This window comes from Sciurus vulgaris, assembly GCF_902686455.1.
Source record: "Sciurus vulgaris genome assembly, chromosome: 8".
Lineage (NCBI taxonomy): Eukaryota > Metazoa > Chordata > Mammalia > Rodentia > Sciuridae > Sciurus > Sciurus vulgaris.
Genome location: NC_136468.1, coordinates 88,342,453 through 88,363,520, shown reverse-complemented (window position 1 = coordinate 88,363,520; position 21,068 = coordinate 88,342,453). Strand labels below are relative to the sequence as shown.

Below are 21,068 nucleotides of genomic sequence, written 5' to 3'. Positions count from 1 at the left end.
TCAGGACGAGGAGGCCTGAGTAGAACCCCTCTGGGATGCCCTTTGGATCCCCTTCAACAAGAAGAGAATCAGTGTGGGTACCAGAGCAGGGCAAAATCTCAGGAGCCGGGGAGCGTGCTTTCTCCCCAGCTCCTAGATGAGACAGTCTTCCCTTTGGGGGAAGAAAGATGCCGGTTTCCTCTTTGTTTGCTGCCTTTGAACTTCTGCCTTAAATTTGGACATCACCCATAACCTTGAGGGGCAGGGCCGAAAGGACAGAGCCTTTTGTTGCCCATCCCACCCTCTCTCCAGCCACCCAGGCAGGGCCAAAGCAGCAAAGAAGGTCGCATTTGAAGAGAGGCCCCAGACCCTGCTCTGTTTATTTGTTTGTTTGTCTAACTGGCGCGACAGGGGAAACCAAGCTGAAAGGGAAGCGGAACAGACCCCTAGATGAATGTCTAGGTTGATAGACACACAGAGAGGAACAAGGGCCCTCCTGGGGGGCTGGGAGGGGGCTGGCAGGGAAGCCCTGGTTTAGGGAAAGACTTCCTTTGGGATGGTTAAAGATTAACCAAAGTCTCTCAAGTTGCTAGAGAGAGTCTAGCCAGGAGAACTGCTCGCGGGCGGGCGGCAGGCGGGCGCGGGTTTGATTTCTGAGCCCTATAAAAGCCCATCCTCCGATGGCTGTGACAATGTGGTCGTAAACCCGTCCTGGGCCGGCCAATTTGCATATTTGGAATGCGCCGCTATAAACTCGGCTGGGGTTTTGCAGCAATTTCTTAGATGTAAAAATGAGATCTCAATAGCAGCGGGCTGGGCACATTCTCTCCCTCTGTCCTTTCTTCCTCTCTGCCCGGAGCTGGCTTTCCTCTCCCGGCTGGAGGCTGGAGGCTGGAGCTCCGTCTGGGAATAGTCGCGCAGCCGCCACGAGATGGCGCACTTCCGATCAATGTCAAAGCCGCCGGGGAGCCGGGAACCCCAGCGTGATTCTTGGCCTTTGTTTGCTTCTGATTCTAAGAGCAGCACGGTACATTATTTCACTTGTGCCGCTCCCCTTCGTATCAAAAGGGGGGGGTTACGCATAAGAAGTAGTTGGTGTAATCTAGAGCAACGTGCCTTCGCTAGGCCTCGCTGGCGTCGCCGCGTGGAGAAGCCCCTTGGCAGTGATTTCAGAAATGTGTCAAGGTAAGAGGACACAAGTTTAGCACTTTCACTGTTGTATGTGTGGGAGTGAGGAGGTGGCCGTTGTCTAAGCAGGGGCCGGGAACATAACTGGGTTTGTGGGGTGACGCAGTAGACGTTCGTCCCATCCCCCTTCTCCCATCGCTCTAAGGTTGGAAAGCAAAAGGAGGCCTAAGTGGGAAAAGTTGTTGATTTTAGCTCCATGCGCCAGAATTTCACCCAAGGCGATCTTTTGATTTGGTGGAAATATTCAGAGTAGAATGAGCCGAGGGTGGGAGGCCTCCAGGCTAAAGGGTCCCAACCCTGCTGAGATAGGGAAATGTGAGGCAGGGGAGAAGTAAGAGGACTGGGGGAAACATAAAGTTTCCACTCAAAACAATAGGGTGGTCGGTCTTCGTCCGCAGCCCGCTGGAGCAGGCTTATTCCCTGGGGCAGACTGCCGGAGGTTGTTGGTTTCCTACTAGGTGAAGTCTGAGGTCTGCCTAGCAGACTAGGGAAAACCTTTGTTCCCAAAAAAGGCCAATTCGGTGAAGTCGCATTTGATTCTAGAGACTGCTGGAGAAGTCTTTGTATTGCTTATCTGGAATGTGCTGTTATAAACCTGGCTGGGATTTTGCAGCAATTTCTTAGAGTGAAAGTGAGATCTTTTTTGGATTTCGCAAATATGCAAAAACGCATTGGTAAATACCTATCCACTTTTAAAGCGGGTCAGAGGATAAAGTCTGAACAAGCGGTCACTCCTTCAGGGCTGTCATAATTTGAATTTTAAATTATCAAAATGCTTACGTTTTGGAGTAAAAATTAAATTTTCATTTTCTTCCTGTATTTAAATTATTTTAATACTTTAAGTTTCTTGAAATAGTTTCTTTTCCCAAAATATGTCCCAGAGTCCCAGAAAAAGTAGATGCTGCCTCTCCGCGTGTATGTAAATTTTGATTATCAGAATAACTAGCCTTTGTTGAGAATGGGCTCCCAAACTATGTCAGAAAACGGCAGCAATGAAAAGAAATGAGCACCCATACCGTGAGCGGCTCTCTGCAGTAGAAGCTATTCCTACAATCTCAGAGGGACCTTTCTTTTCAAGGCAAGGGGTCATTTATCGTGGGCGAAACTAAGAATATTGCAATTTAAGGAGTGTGCGAAAAGGTCCCAACACTCTCCCCACGATGGGGGGAAGGGCTAGCTCAGTCGTTGTATTTGGGAAAAAAAAAAAAAATTAGAGCTTGTTTAAGAATACATTGCACCTGATCAGTTCAAAGAAGACACATTAAATATCCCTGAAACTGTTGACATTCTTTTAAAAAAAGAAGAAAAAAAACAGAAAAAGAACGTCATTGCTTTTGGAAATTATTTAGTTCTGCATAAATTCGTGAATTAGAGAAAGCACTGAATTTTTGTTAATGCTGAATATGAGAAAAAAGCATTATTATTATTATTTTTTTCCTCTACGGAGCATCAGCCCAACCTCACAGCCTGCTGGATAATTCGGAACCCAGAAAGTATTGAGAATGTCTGCCAGATATAAATTGTTTACTGGCTAGCTCAAGCCTAGGATCTCATTATTTTCCTGTTTAAAAAAAACACACACAACTTGTTTTTTGTAATTTATTTCTCCTTGTTTGGAAGGGCCTACTCAGGAAGAGGAATCTGCTTCTAGTGAACTGCAAAGTAATCCTCCGCCAAAGGGCTTGCATGTTCTACGGGCCTGGTGTTTATCTCGGCTCCATGGAGGGGACCGAGTGTTATCACCAGGTAGAAAATGGGCAGTATTTACTCCTGAATAAAGCTTAGACTCTGGCGGCAGCGACAGCGGCGGCAAGGGAGGCGGCGGAACCGCTGCACAAACCTGGTTGAGGCAAGCAGGCACCCAGGGTTTTAGGTCAAAGGATCCTGAACAAGAGAAAGAAATTCAGGAAAGAAGGGTGAAAGGTAACGAAGGCAAACGGGCAAGAGGGAGAGAGAGTGGACAGAAGCCGACCCATGCGGTAGTTGAATCGCTTTTCTTACTCTCTCCGGGAATGGGAGACCTCCAGAAACCAAAGCGATCGATAAACGAAGGGAATATTTTATTGAGGAGACTAACACCTCGTTGTTACAATCTAGAAAGACCCAAGAGCTTTGGGCTTGGTCAGTGATCCTGGGGGCTCCAGACCAACTCAGATCGCTGAGGAGGCACTAAGTGGCATTTAACTTGAGTTTCTGCTGCGTTGATTTTTAAACCAGCCGCAGCAGGCCAGTCTGCGCAGGGAGCGCGGCACGGACTCTTCTTCCTTCCCCGCGCAGCATGCCCGAATGGGGTGGGAGAGAGGTCCTAGGCCATAGAGGGTCTCCCATACAGACCTACACACTTTTTTTCTCCCTTTAAGCAAGAATGTTCAAACTCAACACTCGGTTTCGGGGGCGGGGGAGTCACGCGGGAGAAACGCATACCAACCACCACAAAGATCTATGAAGACCCAAGTGCCAACCCTACGGGCTATGATGCTGGTGGCAGGTCTTCAAGCTCCTTCACTCTTTAGCAGGGGTGGCCTTTCGTAGCAGACACAGTACACTAAGCTAACTTTTGTAACCTTAGTTGGCACGTGCAGGCTCCTGGATCCCATCCAGCACAGAAACCCATTTGGCGGTCCTACAGGGCCCTGGCCAAAACTAGCCTGAGGCTGCCTGAGGCAGGGCATCAGCATGTCTTACCAGCCAAATTGGCAGGGTCCCTTGAGTCCCAGGAGAGTCCTGGATGCTCTGGAGAGCCCCAGGAGAAGACTTTGAGGGGTTTGTGAATTTCTTAAAAATGAGGGTTGAATTGTAGGAAGCACAGATAGGCATTTTTACAGTGTAAGTCAGAACTTACCTTTTATTTTCCAGAGGGGTCCCTGACATCCTTAAAGGTTAAGAAAGACAGGTTTTCATCAATGTCTTTCATTTTATTTTTGTAGCTTTCTACCATCTCAAACATTCTCCAACAGCAACTTCCCTTCCTAAATTTGCGCCAGGAAAATTGCTTTCTGCATTGGATCTGGACAGGCAGGGCTCTAGGCCCTGATCCTGGCCTGCTGGCCTGCTGGAGCTCCTTCTCCTGGAGGAACCCTCCTCCCTCTTGCCATCTACACTTCCCACATAACCTTTCCAGAGAGGCATGGGCAGTGCTGAGGAGCAAAGTGTCTTTTTCAGGAAGTCCCCAGTTTTGTGGCATTCCCAGGTGGCACTGCTGAACACAATTCCAGCCAGTTTCACCCTCTGTTGAGCAGAGTAGGGACCAGGCAGATTCTAGAAGCCCGACATGAACGACTCTAGGCAGCAGTGCTCTAAGCTTTTCAGTGCTCAGATTTGCTGGCCTCTTAGGCCTAGGAGGATAAGAATTTGTCTTTGCCTTGGGTGCAGAGTTACCGCACGATGTGTCAGCACAGACCCGAGTCTTGATTCTGATTCCACTAAGTGGCCGCTACAGCTTGAGAACTCTGTCAGGCTGGAGAAAACTGGCTCTCTCAGGCTCTCCTCTCTCCCTCTCTTTTTTTCTCTCTGTCCTTCTCTCTCCTTCTGTCCCTCTTTCTTTCTCTCTCCACTATCCCCTTAGTTTGTATTCTGATACCTAGTCTGCGCAGAGCCAGTCATCACAGGGATAGAGGTGGAAGTGGCTGGAACACTGTATGACTATAGCAGTGGTAAGGCCTCTTGGGCACTGATCAGAGAGCAGCCACAACAGCAGCTGCTGGATCCTTAGAAACCAGTGTGGGCTGTACCTAGCTAGCTCTACCGTGCACTCTCAGGATGCCTTCCTCCTCAGTTGAGTTCATCCTGGAAGAAAGCAGAACAAGACCACCTGAATGTGAGAGTCCTTCCCTGCCACTGGCAGAAGTCTGATCACTCTACTTCCTGGGCTCTGCAGTCAGTAATTGAAGCTGACTGGGCAGCCAGCCTGGGTCATTCCAGAGACCTGTAGCCCACAGGTCAGGGGCAAGGCAGAGATCTCCCCAGGCTTCACTGGATCCAGCAGGAAAAGGTCACATTTCCTGAACCTGATATGGAGGCCCATTCTTGGGGGCTAGAGTCCCAGGCTGGCCAATTGGCTAAGAAAGCACCCCTGAGTAGGATCCAGTCAGTATCTGTTGAGCAAAGGGCCTGGCTTGGAACTCTCCTACAAAAGGGTTGAAGCCCAACTTGGACTCTGAGGTAATAGATTTCTTCACCCTGGGCCTTGTTAAAATGTGAACACCTTAGGAGGAAGAACTGCCTAGTCATAGGTTTGGAAGGAATGGGGAAAGAGAAGTGGGGAGAAGCAGAGTAGTAGTAATATCAGTTTTTGTTATAGCTTTCAGGAACATAGGAATGCCAGGGTTAAAAGGAGAGGGAACAGTGGTACAGGTTTGTGTTGGGCACATTCCTCCAAGTTTCCCCTTCCAGATCTCCCCATCCTAGTAGAACAAATACCCTAGGGTAAATCTTTCAATTCCCCTAAAGGACCTGAGTATGGGATCTCCTCAGGGTGATGGGGGCAGGGGTGCCTGGACCTGGCTCTGGCCTCCTGTCTGGTGGGGATAGCCTTCTGATCAAGGCTGCCGGTCACTTCCCATGCTCACTTAAGCCAGACCACCAAGGTTCCCCAACAGGATATGTAGAAAAGGCAAGCCAGGTGAGCACTCAAGAGGGGTAAATCCTGACTGTATCAACCCACGGGGCAGGAGAGTGTTGGAAGCTAAAGGACCAGGAATCAGCCATTGCATTTCGGGGAATTTTCAGTGTGAGATGTCAGAAGTATAGCAATAGCCAGCTCCCAATTCACTCCGGACACTGCGAGAATCCCGGCCACTTTAGGACCAGGTTTGCTACTTTTAGGAGCCAGATTCCAGAGATGGGGCCATCTCCAGGTCCACAGATGAATAGGAAGAACGTGAGACTCCCACATGGTTTCCTTATGTAGTCATGGGGTTCCTGGACCTAGTGGCCACTTCTGCAACAGGATTGGGGAACACTCAAGGCGGGCGGGGGTGCTCACCGTAAACACCCCACTTGTTAACTGCGCAGGGCCCAAGAACGCTTCCAACAGACCCTCAATTAGGGCTCACATCAGAATAGGGGCGGGGCGAGCCTAAGGCCCCCCACCAGTCACTTTAGGGCAACCCCCACAACTCACGGCCTTCGGGCCAAGGTGTCAGGCGTGAGTCTCCTGGCCCATCAATACAGATTACATATTTATATCAATCGCGGGCTCTGAGGGCGCCCTCGGAGAGCGGCCCTGCGCCTACGAAATCAAACTGGGAGTGGTCGCGCGGAAACTCTGGCTCGGGATTGGCTACGGACGCCCGCCGCGGTGCGGGGGGATTGCTAATCGTATTCAGCATGTTTTGCACAAGAAATGTCAGCCAGAAAGGGCTATCTGCTCCCTTCGCCAAATTATCCCACAACAATGTCATGCTCGGAGAGCCCCGCCGCGAACTCTTTTTTGGTGGACTCGCTCATCAGCTCGGGCAGAGGCGAAGCGGGAGGTGGTGGCGGTGGCGCTGGGGGCGGCGGCGGCAGTGGTTACTACGCCCACGGCGGGGTCTACCTGCCACCCGCTACCGACCTGCCCTACGGGCTGCAGAGCTGCGGGCTCTTCCCCGCACTGGGCGGCAAGCGCAATGAGCCGGCTTCGCCTGGCGGTGGTGGCGGTAGTGGGGGCCTGGGCCCCGGAGCGCACGGTTATGCGCCGGCGCCCATAGACCTGTGGCTAGACGCACCCCGGTCCTGCCGTATGGAGCCGCCTGAGGGGCCGCCGTCGCAGCAGCAGCAGCCGCCTCAGCAGCAGCAGCCGCCCCCGCCACAACCACCCCAGGCCCCACCACAGGCCACCTCGTGCTCTTTCGCCCAGAACATCAAAGAAGAGAGCTCCTACTGCCTCTACGACTCGGCGGACAAATGCCCCAAAAGCTCGGCGGCCGCCACCGATCTGGCCCCCTTCCCGCGGGGACCGCCACCCGACGGCTGCGCCCTGGGAGCCTCCAGCGGAGTGCCAGTGCCCGGCTACTTCCGCCTCTCTCAGGCCTACGGCACGGCCAAGGGCTTCGGCAGCGGCGGCAGCGGCAACGGCGGCGTGCAGCAGCTCGGCGGCAGCCCATTCCCCGCGCAGCCCCCGGGGCGCGGCTTCGATCCGCCACCGGCACTCGCCTCTGGCTCTGCGGATGCCGCCCGGAAGGAGCGAGCCCTAGATTCTCCGCCGCCCCCAACGCTGGTTTGCGGCGGCGGCGGTGGGGGCTCGCAGGGCGACGAGGAGGCGCACGCGTCATCCTCGGCGGCGGAGGAGCTCTCCCCGGCCCCTTCCGAGAGCAGCAAAGCCTCGCCAGAGAAGGACTCCCTGGGTAAGCAGGGCGCGCCAGAGGGCTGCAGTCAGGAGGGCAGACAGGCAGACCCAAGAAAAGGAAGGAGCAGAGAACCAGGAGTCCGCGCAGCAGCCGGCCAGCCTTGGCCCAAGCTGCAAGCAGGCTGACCTTATGAACTCGCTTTTTAATATTTGGGCGTGGGGACGCAGTAAAAATTCATGTCCGGCTTAGCGCCCCACACCAAGACGTTCTCAGCGCTGGCCCCGGCTCACCCTGACTAGAGGCGACGACACCAGCGAGCAGCCCCCCTCCTATTCTTGATCTTCCCTGTGGCCCGCAGCACCCCAACCCCTGGTCCCGGCCCAGCCTGCACGGCGCGGCCCACGCGGGGGGGAGGGGGAGGGAGGGAAAGTGGCTCGCCCGCAGATAGTGCGGATGTTTGTAAGGCATCCAAAATAAGCAGCCGCCAGCGCCAATAAATAAGCCCATTAACCGGCGAAGTTCGAGTTTACGATCCCCCATGCCTTTTTCAAAGTTGCTGGAGGGGCGGGAATCCTTGTTGCAAGAGAAGAAAAAGCAAATCCGGCCTGGACGCGGGGGCCCTGAGCAGAAATGTAGAGAGGGGCTATTTCGTTTCCCCTGAAACTCGGGATCGCCCAGCTGCATACCCCGGCCCTTGCAGAGATGCAAGGAGGGCCCTTGGCCCCCAAATCAGTTTTTCGTTCCTTCCCTACTGGCCCAACTATGCCATTCTCCTCTTCATCAGGCCTTCAGCAAGCAGGGGGCTGTGGTAAAACATCCGAGCTGCCGGCCCCCCATTAAAGTGAGCACTCCTTTTCCCCAACCTGGGGGCCGCAGGAAATGCTTGTCTGCCACGGACAAGATGTAAAGAATGGCGTTAAGTTCAAGATGTGCAGCCTGCCCTCCTAGGTCTTTCATTCTCCAAGCACCCTGGCAGCTTTGTGCTGAAACAGGTGTTTGGGCGGAAAAGTGGAAGAAAATGTAAATTGGGAGGGTGAGTATAGATTGGAGGCCCATTCAATTTGCTATGCCTTTTGGAGGAACTGCTTGTTCTCCGCAAGCCAAACAGGGGCATAACCCTTCTCTCTGTGACTTGGGGCATCCCTCTTATGGGAAAGACGTCTGGAATTCACCCCAGCGCGCCGCTCGCGTGGCCTCGACTTAACCTTCCCCTCTGTATTCTCTTAAACGCCAGGCAATTCCAAAGGCGAAAACGCAGCCAACTGGCTCACTGCAAAGAGCGGCCGGAAGAAGCGCTGCCCGTACACCAAGCACCAGACGCTGGAGCTGGAGAAGGAGTTTCTCTTCAACATGTACCTTACTCGAGAGCGGCGCCTAGAGATCAGCCGCAGCGTCCACCTCACGGACAGACAAGTGAAAATCTGGTTTCAGAACCGCAGGATGAAACTGAAGAAAATGAACCGAGAAAATCGGATCCGGGAGCTCACAGCCAACTTTAATTTTTCCTGATGAAGCTCCAGGCGACGCCGTTTTGTTCGCTTCCAGAGCGCCCGTCCCCTCCCTCTGCCTTCAGCCTCTTCCCCAGAACTCGCACCTGTGCCGGAGCCCCATTCTTCCCTCCCACACACGCCATCTCCAGGGCCGTTACATCTGTGCAGGGCTGGTTTGTTCTGACTTTTTGTTTCTTTGTTTGCTTGGTGCTGGTTTACTTGTTTTCTGGGGGAAAAAGCCATATCGCGCTAAATTCTATCGAGATAGATATTGTCCTAAGTGTCAAGTCCTGACTGGGCTTGGTTTGCTGTCTAGGGGTCTCAATGCTTGAAATAGCCCCTATCCTCCTTCCAGCTGGTTTCCTGCCCACCTCGGACAAACCTAGCCAGAAGACCGAGGTCCCATTGTCGGCGCTGAGGTGTCTGGCCTGAGGTCAATGGTGCAAGGAGCCGCCACTGGGTACGCCTGCCTGGAGTGCTGGGCTGTGTTTAATCAGGGGATACAGGCCCCTGAGTTTCTCTTTTCTTCCTCCTTTCTTCCTTGGCCAAGAGAAGGGCATACAGGCATAGACATGCAGGTTGGCAATAGGGCTTGGCTTTGGCTGATTGAAAAAGCAGAAAGAGAATGATTAATTTTTCCTTCCTCTGTAAGATATCCCCACTTTAAAAGAAAAAAAAAAAAAAAAAGAATGACCAAGAGAAGGAAACTTCTCTTCCAGATTGTGTAAGGTCTTGCATTGCCTGACTAAAATGTTTCATTTACCTCTGAATTTCCATTTTCTTCTGGCTGTTGATAAATAATGTAGTTTTGTTTATACATGTGGAATTGGTGGATTTTTTTGTCATTAAAATCGTTACCACTGGTAACGCTCGAAAAGCACACCACAATTCTCCCTATCTTGTGGAGGTTTTATTATTATTATTAATTATTATTATTATTATTATTTTACATTATTTTACATTAATTTGTGTGTGGCTTTCTGAAATTCATGGAAGCCTAGGAGGGCTGAGGCAAGCAGAATAAACTAGAGAAGGGAGACATTGTTTGGATTTCCTTTATACTGTGAAGTTACATGCATAAAAGGGTCAAACCTGTAGGTGCAGAAAAAGAAAAATTATAAATACAAATCTGTATAAATGTCTATTATTATGAAAAATTGCCAATCATGTTTTAAGCAAATGCATTCTATCATTATTAAAATGTTAGTTCTAGCTCTATTTACTTCTAATCTTAAATCAGAATAAATTAATATTGTATTGCTGCTGTGCGTGGAAAAAAGACGATGTTTATGTTCTTATAGAATAAAAGCTGTGGAATGAAGCTTTTAAATTTTACCTCTTTTTTTTAACTTCTTATCTTCACCTTCCACTTTATTCCATCCACCACTTTTACAACAGGAGTACTAGCCTGAGCCCCCTGCAATTACTTTAGGCATCTATTTAAATATTACCTAGACGGTCGTAATTTGTCTGGGCCCTATAGCCCTGGTGCCGTAAGGTTTGTCGGCTTTTGTTCAGTTTTATGACTTGCTAGTATATCTGGATTGTGGCTGTCTTGGACCAGTGGTTTCAGTTGAGAGGGGAGCTGCATAGGCAGAGGAAGCTACACAGGATTTCTTTAGGGAGCCCCAGAGAGGCTCTCAGAGCCCAGCTATTTTGTGGGTGTCCCATCCCAGATGACCCTCTGCCTAAATCCGGGGAGCAGGCCCGGTCCGCAGCGCATCTTAGTGATGGGGCCGCGGTTAGATGGACCCAGGCCTGGCCGCCCCCTCCCCCAGCACGGCCTCCCCCACCTGGCGGCCCTCGACAGGGCCACGCGTTTCCTGCTCGCCGGAGGTGGGGGGGGCGACGTTAGGGGGGAGGGGGCGCGGGAGCGCGCGTCTCGGCGGGCGGGCGGCTAGGAGGGAGAGAGGGGGAGAGCGAGCGGCCGAGGGGAGCGAGCGTGGAGGCCTCCGCCAGAGAACCCGGCTCTGTGCTGTCCCTGGCGCTTTGAGTCGCCAAGGCTGCCGCCGCTCAGTGGCGGTTCTCGAAGCTGCAAGATTTGGGAAACCAGCACGCACACTGCTCTTCCCGGGCTCTCTTCTCGCCTTCTCCCCTCCTTCCTTTTTCCTCTCTGCTTTGCTTTCCCTCGCTGCCTCCCGCTGTCTCTCCCTCCCTCGGGCTTACCTTACTGGGGGTTTCTCCCTCCATGACGGGTTTGTGGCAGTCCGAGGCTCGGTGGCAGCGGTGGGCGCAGGTTGCCAAGGGGCTGGTCCAGGCATGATCTCAGGGTCCTCTCCTTGGCGGCGGCGGTGGCGGCGGCGGCGGTGGCGGCGGCAGCGGCGGCGGGCGAGGCAGCCCCGCGCGGGCAGCACCAGAACTGGTCGGTGATTTAGGTAGTTTCCTGTTGTTGGGATCCACCTTTCTCTCGACAGCACGACACTGCCTTCATTACTTCAGTTGAAATCGTCTCCAGGTACCTGTACGCGCGGAGGCCGGGCCGTGCGGGGCATCAAGGCCCCGGTAGTGCCAGGCCTGCGGTGGCAACCTCGGTTTTCCCTGTGCAGGAGCCTCTTTTCTTTCTTAGCGCTGTGCCAGCCAGCAGGTCTCACCACTCCCCTAACAACACCTGGCCCAGAGCAGGTACCATCAGGTTAGTTGCTCCTTCGCGGATGCCGGGGGCGTGGTAAGAATTCTGGGCCCCGGGCCATTCAAGGTCAGGGGCGCTAGCTTCCATCCTGAGCCTCTCCTACTGCAGGCCCGCACCAGTCCGGGGACCCCGCCATTCCCTTGCAAGGCTGGAACACACACACTCCAATCCGGGATGTGAGCTCCGGAAAGATCCCTTTGCCAGTGGAGATCCAGGCCGAGATAGGAGGGATAAGAGCGAACAAGGGCTGGGATCCTGGCCTTGTCACTTAACACTTCTCTCTGAAAATGCACCCTCTGCTCCCAGGAGCCCTCTGTCTCCTTTCTTCCTTCTTCCTCTGTTATCCTTTTATTTTCTTTGCTCCTTCTTTCTTGTTTTCCTCCCCTTTATTTTTCTTTCATCTTCTGTTTCTCTCATTCTCAATCTCGCTTCCTACTCTCATTTTCATATCCTTTTGGAGAAGAAAAGGACTGGCTTGAGAGAAACCTAAAAGTCTTATTTTTCTCTGCGCGCTTAGGTGAAGGTCGGAGTCTGAAGTGAAAGGGTTTGCGTGGGGCCGCTGTCGAGGACGTGGGTTTGGCCTGGTGTGCCTCTGTGCAGACAAGGCCTCGGTTACGATCACGACCGGCTGGCGGCGGCCTTGCGTTCCTTCTCCGCGGGTCGCTAACTGGCTGTCTGGGAGACCGGATTAGGGGGCACCCGCGGCGTCTTTGTGTGCCCACACCCAGGGCAGGGAGGTGTTCGCCATCCTTACCCGGAACACGGGCTGAAGCCCAGCCAGGCATGGTGGATCCAGACCAGAGAGCTCCATCTGGAAGTTCCTTGCCGGCTCTACCAGGCCTGCAGGTCCCAAACTCACTCACTCAGGCTTTGACTGCGGTGAGGGAGCCTCCCTAGGGCAAAGCTTGACTGTTTGCTTGCCAGTGGCAGGCATCAGGGTCAGACTATGTTCGATCCGGCCGCTTTGTACAGCTGGGTGCTGGAGAAGAGGACTCTTCCCAGCGCCAGTATGTTCAAATAGGTGAAAGGAATCCCGAATTCTAGAGTCATTGGGATACAAACTTAAGTCCTTGTCCTAAACTATAGTTATGGATGAAAATCAGCCTTGGCCATTCTCGGTATTAAAACTGAAAATAATCCATCCCCTTTTGTCCAGTACACTCATAGCCTTCAGACTCAATGCCCACAGAGCTGTACTTCCTTTCCCAGCTCAGCTGAGGCCCAGGGATTGTTTTCTTTGCTAGGCCAGCCAACCTGTTATCTGAAAGGCCGGCACACCCGGTTCCCTTCAACTTCTCTGCTATCTTCTGGACCAGAGTATTGGATTTATTTCAGAGGTTTATTTCAAGGATTTGGAAAATTCTCAGTTGTGAAGGGGCGGTTTGTAATTACACCCATTTATTATTTCTTTATGGACATGCAATCCTTTTAATAAAAGCAGATGCAAAAGTCTGAATATTCTGTTTCCAAACCTCTGGGCTCAAGAGAGCCAGTATTTGGTTTTGTGAAAAATTTCCCCCTTTTAGGCACTAGTAACAGCTGCTTAACACTCAACGCCTGTGATTATTTAGTAATTCGCCTATTGGGGGATAAGGCTATTTAAAGCAAAAGCCTTTTATTTATTTAAAAAAATACTAATATCTGTGTCTTCTCTGGGTACAAGAAATGGAAAGGGCAACCAGGCATGCTCTTCCATTTACAAACAATTATAACTAGGAGTGAAGTTTTCCTCCAGAATTAATTTTTTTAAATGGAAAACCTCAGAATCCCCGCGGACTGTGGGACCTTTAGGACACCTTGGGCTGCGATGGGGGTTGGGATGACGCGGAGGAATTTACAGGGAAAGGAAAATATTAGGGGGGGAGGGGGTTGAAGCGGCTGGGACAGGCCACGTCGGAGTTCATTGTGTAGGCCACCTTCCTCTTCCAGGCGCGCAGGCAGAGGAAGAGGCACACTGTCGGTATCTGTGTGGCTTTGCAGCCTCCCTTCCCGTAGAGTCTTGCATTTGAGGGTCTCGCCCGCTAAGGATAGGGATATGTTCATGATGTGTGTGTGTGTGTTTTTTTTTTTTTTTTTGCGGGGAGGGGTTACTCGAACTTTTGGTGAGAAGGACGGCAAAAAGAAATAAATGCCTGAGGTCGCCAGCCTTACTGCCAGCGAAGTGGACTAATGAGAAACACACTTGCAAGCATAGTGTTCACACGTGAATTTAATTACCCCATTTCTAGGAGTCGCTACTTTCTGTTTGGATTGGGGTGGGTTTTTCTTTTTCCTTTTCTTCCAATTAACAAAAGAGGTTGCGGCCTTTTCATTTGCCTTTACCCCCCAAGAGTGAGAAACAATCTCCTCAATCTCATCAGGTCAAAGAATGGGATTAAAGTCAAAGCCCGGTGCCCGATGCTCCGTTTTTTAATTTCTAGTCCTGGACTTGAGCTGCGGCCGCCTCGCTTTCGGCCTTGTAAGTCTGTAAAATTCCTTGGTTCCGTGGGTAACCAAGGCAGGGCATCGGATGGTGGCCAGAAGGGAGGGAAGAAAGGGACCCTGAAGGGCATTCATACTGGGCTCAGGACCCTTTACTCCAGTGCGGGCTTCCAGTCACTGGAGCGGCGGAATCTCTTAAGCGGGACTGCCTTTTAGCTAGCCGAACTCGCCTTCAATTGATGCTGTCCGGCGGTTTTTAACCAGCTTTCAGACCCAGCATTAGGGCCTTAGTGAATAGAGCATAGGGCCAGGTCGCTAGCCGCCTCTGCTCAGGGATGGCGAATCCCAGATGAACAGGGGCCGGACGCTGGGCAAAGGAGTGTGCCGCAGGGTCCTGGGTCAGGGGCCTATCCCTGTATAACCAGGCTCGAAAACGCTTCACCTTGTGGCAGTTGGCCGCTCCCTTACTGCCAGCTCCTGGATGGAACAAGGACGAACTTGGGGGGACTGTCCGGGTGTTAGGCTCTCTCTCCTTTACCGCAGGCTGGGGTGTGGGTGGCAGACCAGACGGTCCCCCGCTAGACAGACCGTCCCTGCTGGACGCGCTCTGGCAGGGGCCAGTGACTACTCTACTTGTGACCCATACTGCGTTGGATTTGACTTTTCACGACCGGCCAGGGGAAAACTCCCGAGGACCGCAGGGATTATTTACAGGGAGCTCGCCAACCAAACACAACAGTCTAATTTAACCTTTCCAAGTCCTCGTAAATTTTTACAGCTGGAAGCCACGGCGAGGCAAGCGAATCTGTTGGTCGTTCCCGACTTCCCAACCAGCCTGTGTGGCTTCTGAAACAATAACTCCTTATGAAATATCATAAATATAGATTTAAATACAGTAGAGCGAGAATGCGATTTGGCTGCTTTTTTATGGCTTCAATTATTGTCTAATTTTATGTGAGGGGTTCCTCTGGCCGCAGTCGCATGCGGGACCCGCGCCTTCCTGATGGCGTGATTAATTGTGATATAAAATAGTCCGCTTAAGAAGTGTGTGTGTGTTGGGGGGGGCAGGGGAGAGTACAGAGGCAAGGCCAGATTTGATCTTTTAATCTTCGTTGGCCACAATTAAAACAAACCCGATCGTGGAGCGGCGTGATCCCTTTGCATAAAAACATATGGCTTTTGCTATAAAAATTATGACTGCAAAACACCGAGCCATTAATAGCGTGCGGAGTGATTTACGCGTTATTGTTCTGCCGGGCGGACACGTGATGCGCGCGGCCAATGGGGGCGCGGGCGCCGGCAACTTATTAGGTGACTGTACTTCCCCCCTGGTGCCACCAAGTTGTTACATGAAATCTGCAGTTTCATAATTTCCGCGGGTCGGGCCGGCCGGCCAGGCGCGGGACACAGCAATGGCCACCACCGGGGCCCTGGGCAACTACTATGTGGACTCGTTCCTGTTGGGTACTGAGGCGGCCGACGAGCTGAGTGCTGGCCGCTACGCGCCAGGGGCCCTGGGCCAGCCCCCACGGCAGGCGGCGGCACTGGCCGAGCACCCCGACTTCAGCCCGTGCAGCTTCCAGTCCAAGGCTGCGGTTTTCGGCGCCTCGTGGAACCCGGTGCACGCGGCGGGCGCCAACGCCGTGCCCGCTGCAGTGTATCACCACCACCATCACCACCACCCCTACGTGCACACCCAGGCGCCCGTGGCAGCGGCGGCGCCGGACGGCAGGTACATGCGCTCCTGGCTGGAGCCCACGCCCGGTGCGCTCTCCTTCGCGGGCTTGCCCTCCAGTCGGCCTTATGGCATTAAACCTGAACCGCTGTCGGCCAGAAGGGGTGACTGTCCCACGCTTGACACTCACACTTTGTCCCTGACTGACTATACTTGTGGTTCTCCTCCAGTTGATAGAGAAAAACAATCCAGCGAAGGCGCCTTCTCGGAAAACAATGCTGAGAATGAGAGCGGCGGAGACAAGCCCCCCATCGATCCCAGTAAGTGTCTTCTTCTCCAAATCAGCCGCCGCCTCCACGCCGGCCACCCGGATCTGCTGGCCCGCCAGCTTTCTCTGGAGCCAGCCTTCGTCCTCGCTGGGAGCCTCCTGAGCTGGGGCCGGGAACCAGAAGTTGGTGTTTGGGACACCTCAGATGGGGCCCCAAGTCCACAGAACTGTGACGAGCAAGCCTGCAGGGCTGGGGAAAGGGGAGGAGGCTGCTGCAGCGAGAGGGGGCGGGGCGGGCGCTACAGGCCGAGCCAAGACCCGCCGCCCCTCTCCTAGGCTGCCCAGGCCCAGGACAGAGCTACTTTGGGCCGTTCTTCGAAAGCAGCGCAGCGGAGAGAGTCTTTTGTGCAGCTAGATTGTTCTCGAGCGGCGGCAGCAGAGGCAGCCGGGCAACCTGACCCGGGACTCGGTGAAACGGTCGATTCCATCCACTTCTTGCCTTCAGCCGGTGGCGGCGTAAATCCTGCTTAGGATGGGGCTGCGGGAGATGGGGCCGCAAGGGTCCCCTTTCCAGATTATTCAAATAAGCTGGAGACGTGATCAAAGGCGTTGGGGCGCCCTGCCGGTCGGCCTAGCTCTCACGGCCTTCCAGGAAGGTCAAATAAGAAGTGGGAAGAGTAGAGGGAGAGCTGGGGAAGGAAAGGCAAAATCAATGAGAGGGAGAAAAGCAAAATTAATCTTGCTACACATCCACAGCGTCGTTTCCCTCTGCGTGGCAAAAAAAAAAAGGCGATCTGTTTCTAAATTTCACTCTTTTACAATGTGCAAAGAATGGGATGAGGCAGGGACAGAAGGATAGAGGAGAAAGGAGGGCTGCGGAGGGGAGGGGGAGACGAGGTTTTACTGCGGGCAATTGTAAGTGACCGTCCGTGCGTCTGTCTGTCAGGGTTCCATTGTGTCCGAGGCTGGGCTGCCTTCCCTAACCAATTCTGCAGCGTCCTGCATTTCGACCAGAGACCCAGGAGGCTCCCTCGCACCCGGCCAGGGTGCTTCTCCTTCTAAACCCAGTGTCTCTCTCCCCCGCAGATAACCCGGCCGCCAACTGGCTTCACGCACGCTCCACGCGGAAGAAGCGCTGCCCCTATACCAAACACCAGACGCTGGAACTGGAGAAAGAGTTTCTCTTCAACATGTACCTCACCAGGGACCGCAGATACGAGGTGGCCCGACTGCTCAACCTCACCGAGAGGCAGGTCAAGATCTGGTTCCAGAACCGCAGAATGAAAATGAAGAAAATCAACAAGGACAGAGCAAAAGACGAGTGATCCATTTAGTTCATTTAGGAAAGAGATGAGCTAGAAAAAAAAAAAAAAGAGAGAGAGAGAGAAAAGACTGCTTGTCCCCCTGTCCCTGCTCTCCCCCAACCCCAGCCTCCACCACCCTGCACAAAGCGGCTCTAAAACCCCAGGCTCATCTCCCCCCTGGCAAACCCTGCTCAGGCTGGCTTCTAGGCCTGCGGCTTTGATGGAGGAGGTATTGTAAGCTTTCCATTTTCTATAAGACAAAAAGGGGGGGCATTAGCGCTGATGGCTGTGTGTGCTAGCTTGTATATATTTTTTAAAAATCTACCTGTTCCTGACTTAAAACAAAAGGAAAAAACTACCTTTTTATAATGCACAACTGTTGATGGCGGGCTGTATAGTTTTTAGTCTGTGTAGTTAATTTAATTTGCTCTTTGTTTGGCGGATCGCTCTGCCTAGATACTTGAACACTGTGTTTTATTGTGGTAATTATGTTTTGTGACTCAAACTTCTGTGCTGGGTGATGCACCCGTTGTGATTGTGGAAGCTAGAATTCAATTTGAACTCAGGTTGTTTATGAGGGGAAAAACAATTGCATAGAGTATAGCTCTGTAGTGGAATATGTCTTCTGTATAACTAGGCTGTTAACCTATGATTGTAAACTAGCTGTAAGGATTTCCCAGTGAAATAAAAATTTTAAAAGGGGGGGAGGTTCTTCAGGATGCATAGATTAATGGTTTCTTCACTTTCGAAATGTGGGCATTTTAGTCTCTACATGCTCTATGGTCTTATCTTGTTCGTTGTACATATTATCTATACATTAAAGAAAAAGTTCATAATCAGACAAGCTTGAATATTGTTTTTGCACCAGAGGAACAGTGAGGAAATTCGGAGCTATACATATGTGCAGAAGGTTACTACCTATGGTTTATGCTTAATTTTAATTGGGGGAAATGCTTATTGTAATGGAGTTAATTTTATTGATAATAAATTATACACCATAAAACCGCCATTGGGCTACTGTAGATTTGTATCCTTGAATAATCTGGGTTTTCCATTGGGCTGAACATACACTGTATATTTTGCAATAGTTACCTCAAGGCCTACTGACCAAATTGTTGTGTTGAGATATTTAACTTTTTGCCAAATAAAATATATTGATTCTTTTCTATTTTTTTGCGGGTCTGCTCTTTGCACCTTCTCTGCGGCCGGGAAGCTTGGGTAGAGTCTCTAAATGGGGGCCAGGCTAGGGGTGTGGAGAGGAAGAGCCCTAATTTTGCCTCTAGCCTGCGATGGAAGCTGAGACCTGCCGCAGGCCAGTCACGGCGGGCCTAAGCTCTCCTAACCTAGCCAGCTGCCAGGCGGCGCAAGCAGCGGAGGAAGATTGGAAAACACAGGCCTCCCTTCGAGAACTTGTGCCTATTCGCTGGACCGCAGGGAACCTCGGACGAGCTGGGCTGGGGCCTGGGTATCTCTGGCCAGTAGCGGTGGAAAGACCACTCATTCATCTCGGTGCCCCAAGAAATTTCCCAAACCCAGATCCAGGGAGCCGCCTTCGGCCTTTCCTAGCAAGGTGGGAGGAGTGGGGCGCACAGGACCCACAAGGCCCGCCTCCTAAGGAGGCTGTGAGTAGGGAAACACTTGCCCCGCCGGCCACCGTGGGGGCCCGCTCACGCAGCTGGGGGCTTGCGCGGGATCCAAGGCCGGCGCACTCTCCCCCTGTGCCCTGGCAGCCAGGTCCGGGAGAATCTGCATCCTGCCCCACAAGCCCCTCCTGAGCACAAGTCCTGGCAGAGGCAGGGCCAGGGCAACCGAGGAGCCCCGAAGCGCCATAAAAGAAAATGAGGGCTGTTACCGTTTATGGGGTGTAAAGGGCTGCGGAGGGAACGGCCACAATTTCGGAGGCCCGAGCGCTTTTCAGATGTGGCGGGAGGGTGCATCCTCGCTCCCCTCTTTTCTTCCCTTGCCCCTGCCCCCACCCTCCGCGACTCCTACAAAGTTGACTGTGTTCGGAAGCGTGAAAGAGGAACCAGGCGCGAGTGGATGGAGTGTCCCCTCACCCCCACCCCCACCCCCATCCCGCCGCCAAGTTGGGACGCCCTCTGTTGTTGCAGACAGAAGGAACTTCAAAGAATGGGAGTAAGGGTGTGCCATAAAGGCCGGGTCTGCGAACTGTCTGGAATTCGGTCCTTAATGAGTTTACAACTGTCCAGCCCCAATTAGGATATTCTACCAAAGCCCTTTCATTTGTTTGCTCTGTCTGCCGCCGATAAAGCGGTTGCGGAAACAGCTTTCTTTTATGGGCATTACCCGCTCCGCGGCGCAGATTTCTGGCCCCACGCGCCACCCCTCCCCCCGCCTCGGGACTGGGTCTTCGCCCCGCCTTTGGGAGTGGGGCGTTCTGTGGACCGCAGCCACGGTTGCCGAAGTTCAGGCTGGCCCGAGCTTTGGGGGCTGCAGTGCCAAGGTAAGGCCAGGAGATGGCAGTGTGGCTCCACCAAAGAGGTGCTCGCGCCGCCATCTCCGGCCGCCGCAACCCTGGGAAGTTCCTAAGATGTCGACTTAACGCGAGCCTTTCTAGAATGGGAGCCCCACATCTGAGTGGACAACAGTCATATATTATCGGTGTTACTCATGCCAGGCTAGAAGCCTTCCTGAGAAGCAAGCATGCGGTGGGGGCTTGCCTGACCCTCACCGCTCGCGCCTCCTAGGCCCCATCCCAAGGGCGCAGCACTGCGGGGCTGCAGCTCGGTGCACCGGTACGACTCCAGGGTCACCGCCCTTAACCCAGCACAGGCCTCGGGGCAGCGAGACGCGCGGGGAACCCGGCTCACCGGCAGATGGACACAGGGACCAACGTTTACAGCGCGCTTGGACCTGATCACCCCACAGAGGGTGTGCAGAGGAAGTGCAGAGGGCGCACACCGTGACCACGGGTTCCCCGGCGGTCCCCGAGGCCCCGAAACCTGCGCGGTGGTTCAGGGCCCGGTTCAGGACCCACAGAGCCAGCACTGGAGAGAGCCAGGACCCCGGGACTCGGCCGGTTTGAATACGTGACAATAAAATTAAGCGGGTGACAATTGGGCGTGAAGCCATTCTTGGTGAATGTCTAGCGTAGGTTAGCCGGGAGTTGCCTGGGAAGAGGAACCCTGCAGAACAGGCCAGGAACTATCTAGTTGTTCTAAAATAAATGTGATGTTTGAAATAACAATTATAATATCAGCCAAGTTCCAGAATTGGCGTGCACATCGTGGAAACCGTCCTTACTTTCTCTGGCTGCGATATTTCCTTGGCTTTAGGAGTAGAGATTACTCTGGCGTCCCCCGCTGAGTAGGCCAAAAGGAAGGGACCCCAACCCATGTCCAGTCTATCCCTATCCTAGGTGGGGAACATGCTTCGAAGACGAAGCCTCTGCAAAGGCCGCCCACAGCCCGGATGGGAGGATCAGCCACGAGTGTAGAATGGTTTCGGAGGGAAAACACAAAAGCAAACAGAATCCTTCGAAGCACCCCGGAGCCCTGTGAACACGCTGCGCGCGGTACATTTATTTGGGATTGTAATAGTCTCTGCCAAGCCCACAAAATGTTTACGACCTGCATCTCCTGGCTGAACATGCTGTAAAACTGGGGACTGGGTTTTGGCTGACATCTCTCCTGGGGGTTTGCCTCACTCGCTTTTTCTTCTGTCTATATACACGTTAGTATTAGAGGTTACATCTTCATTATCTTTCTGTATGAAATGCATACTGTTTCACAGCGTACGATTGTAATTTACGAAGGGTTTTATAGCTTCCCTGAGAGTGACCCGTGGCCGTGTATTCAAAACCGCAGACAGAAAGAGCGATTTCT

The 21,068-nt window shown here is 52.8% G+C and overlaps 2 protein-coding genes across 7 annotated transcripts; both read left to right on the top strand.

Annotated features, from left to right (window-relative positions):
* Window positions 1-1,030: 1,030 nt before the first annotated feature.
* HOXA10 (homeobox A10) lies at window positions 1,031-10,247 on the top strand. 2 transcript variants are annotated; one of them, XM_079152550.1, is made up of 2 exons: window positions 1,031-1,164; window positions 8,671-10,247. In XM_079152550.1, the coding sequence occupies exons 1-2, from the start codon at window positions 1,155-1,157 to the stop codon at window positions 8,943-8,945; spliced, it is 285 nt and encodes a 94-aa protein (XP_079008676.1). In that variant the 5' UTR covers window positions 1,031-1,154; the 3' UTR covers window positions 8,946-10,247. The 2 variants fall into 2 exon arrangements, with proteins under 2 accessions (XP_079008676.1, XP_079008675.1); XM_079152549.1 differs by lacking the exon at window positions 1,031-1,164 and adding an exon at window positions 2,769-7,493.
* Window positions 1,068-18,391, top strand: HOXA9 (homeobox A9). 5 transcript variants are annotated; one of them, XM_079152554.1, is made up of 3 exons: window positions 1,068-1,164; window positions 15,882-15,971; window positions 17,006-18,391. In XM_079152554.1, exons 1-3 carry the CDS (start codon window positions 1,155-1,157, stop codon window positions 17,242-17,244), a joined length of 339 nt encoding a protein of 112 aa, XP_079008680.1. In that variant the 5' UTR covers window positions 1,068-1,154; the 3' UTR covers window positions 17,245-18,391. The 5 variants fall into 5 exon arrangements, 2 of the variants coding, with proteins under 2 accessions (XP_079008680.1, XP_079008679.1); XR_013765976.1 differs by lacking the exon at window positions 1,068-1,164 and having other exon boundaries at window positions 13,632-16,435; window positions 17,006-17,146; XR_013765977.1 differs by lacking the exon at window positions 1,068-1,164 and having other exon boundaries at window positions 13,632-16,388; window positions 17,006-17,145.
* Window positions 18,392-21,068: the final 2,677 nt, after the last annotated feature.

Coding starts and splice junctions, on each gene's coding strand:
- HOXA10 (XM_079152549.1), top strand. CDS start 6,512: ATGTCAGCCAGAAAGGGCTATCTGCTCCCTTCGCCAAATTATCCCACA. Junction 7,494..8,670: donor GCCAGAGAAGGACTCCCTGG/GTAAGCAGGGCG, acceptor CTTAAACGCCAG/GCAATTCCAAAGGCGAAAAC.
- HOXA9 (XM_079152553.1), top strand. CDS start 15,389: ATGGCCACCACCGGGGCCCTGGGCAACTACTATGTGGACTCGTTCCTG. Junction 15,972..17,005: donor CAAGCCCCCCATCGATCCCA/GTAAGTGTCTTC, acceptor TCTCCCCCGCAG/ATAACCCGGCCGCCAACTGG.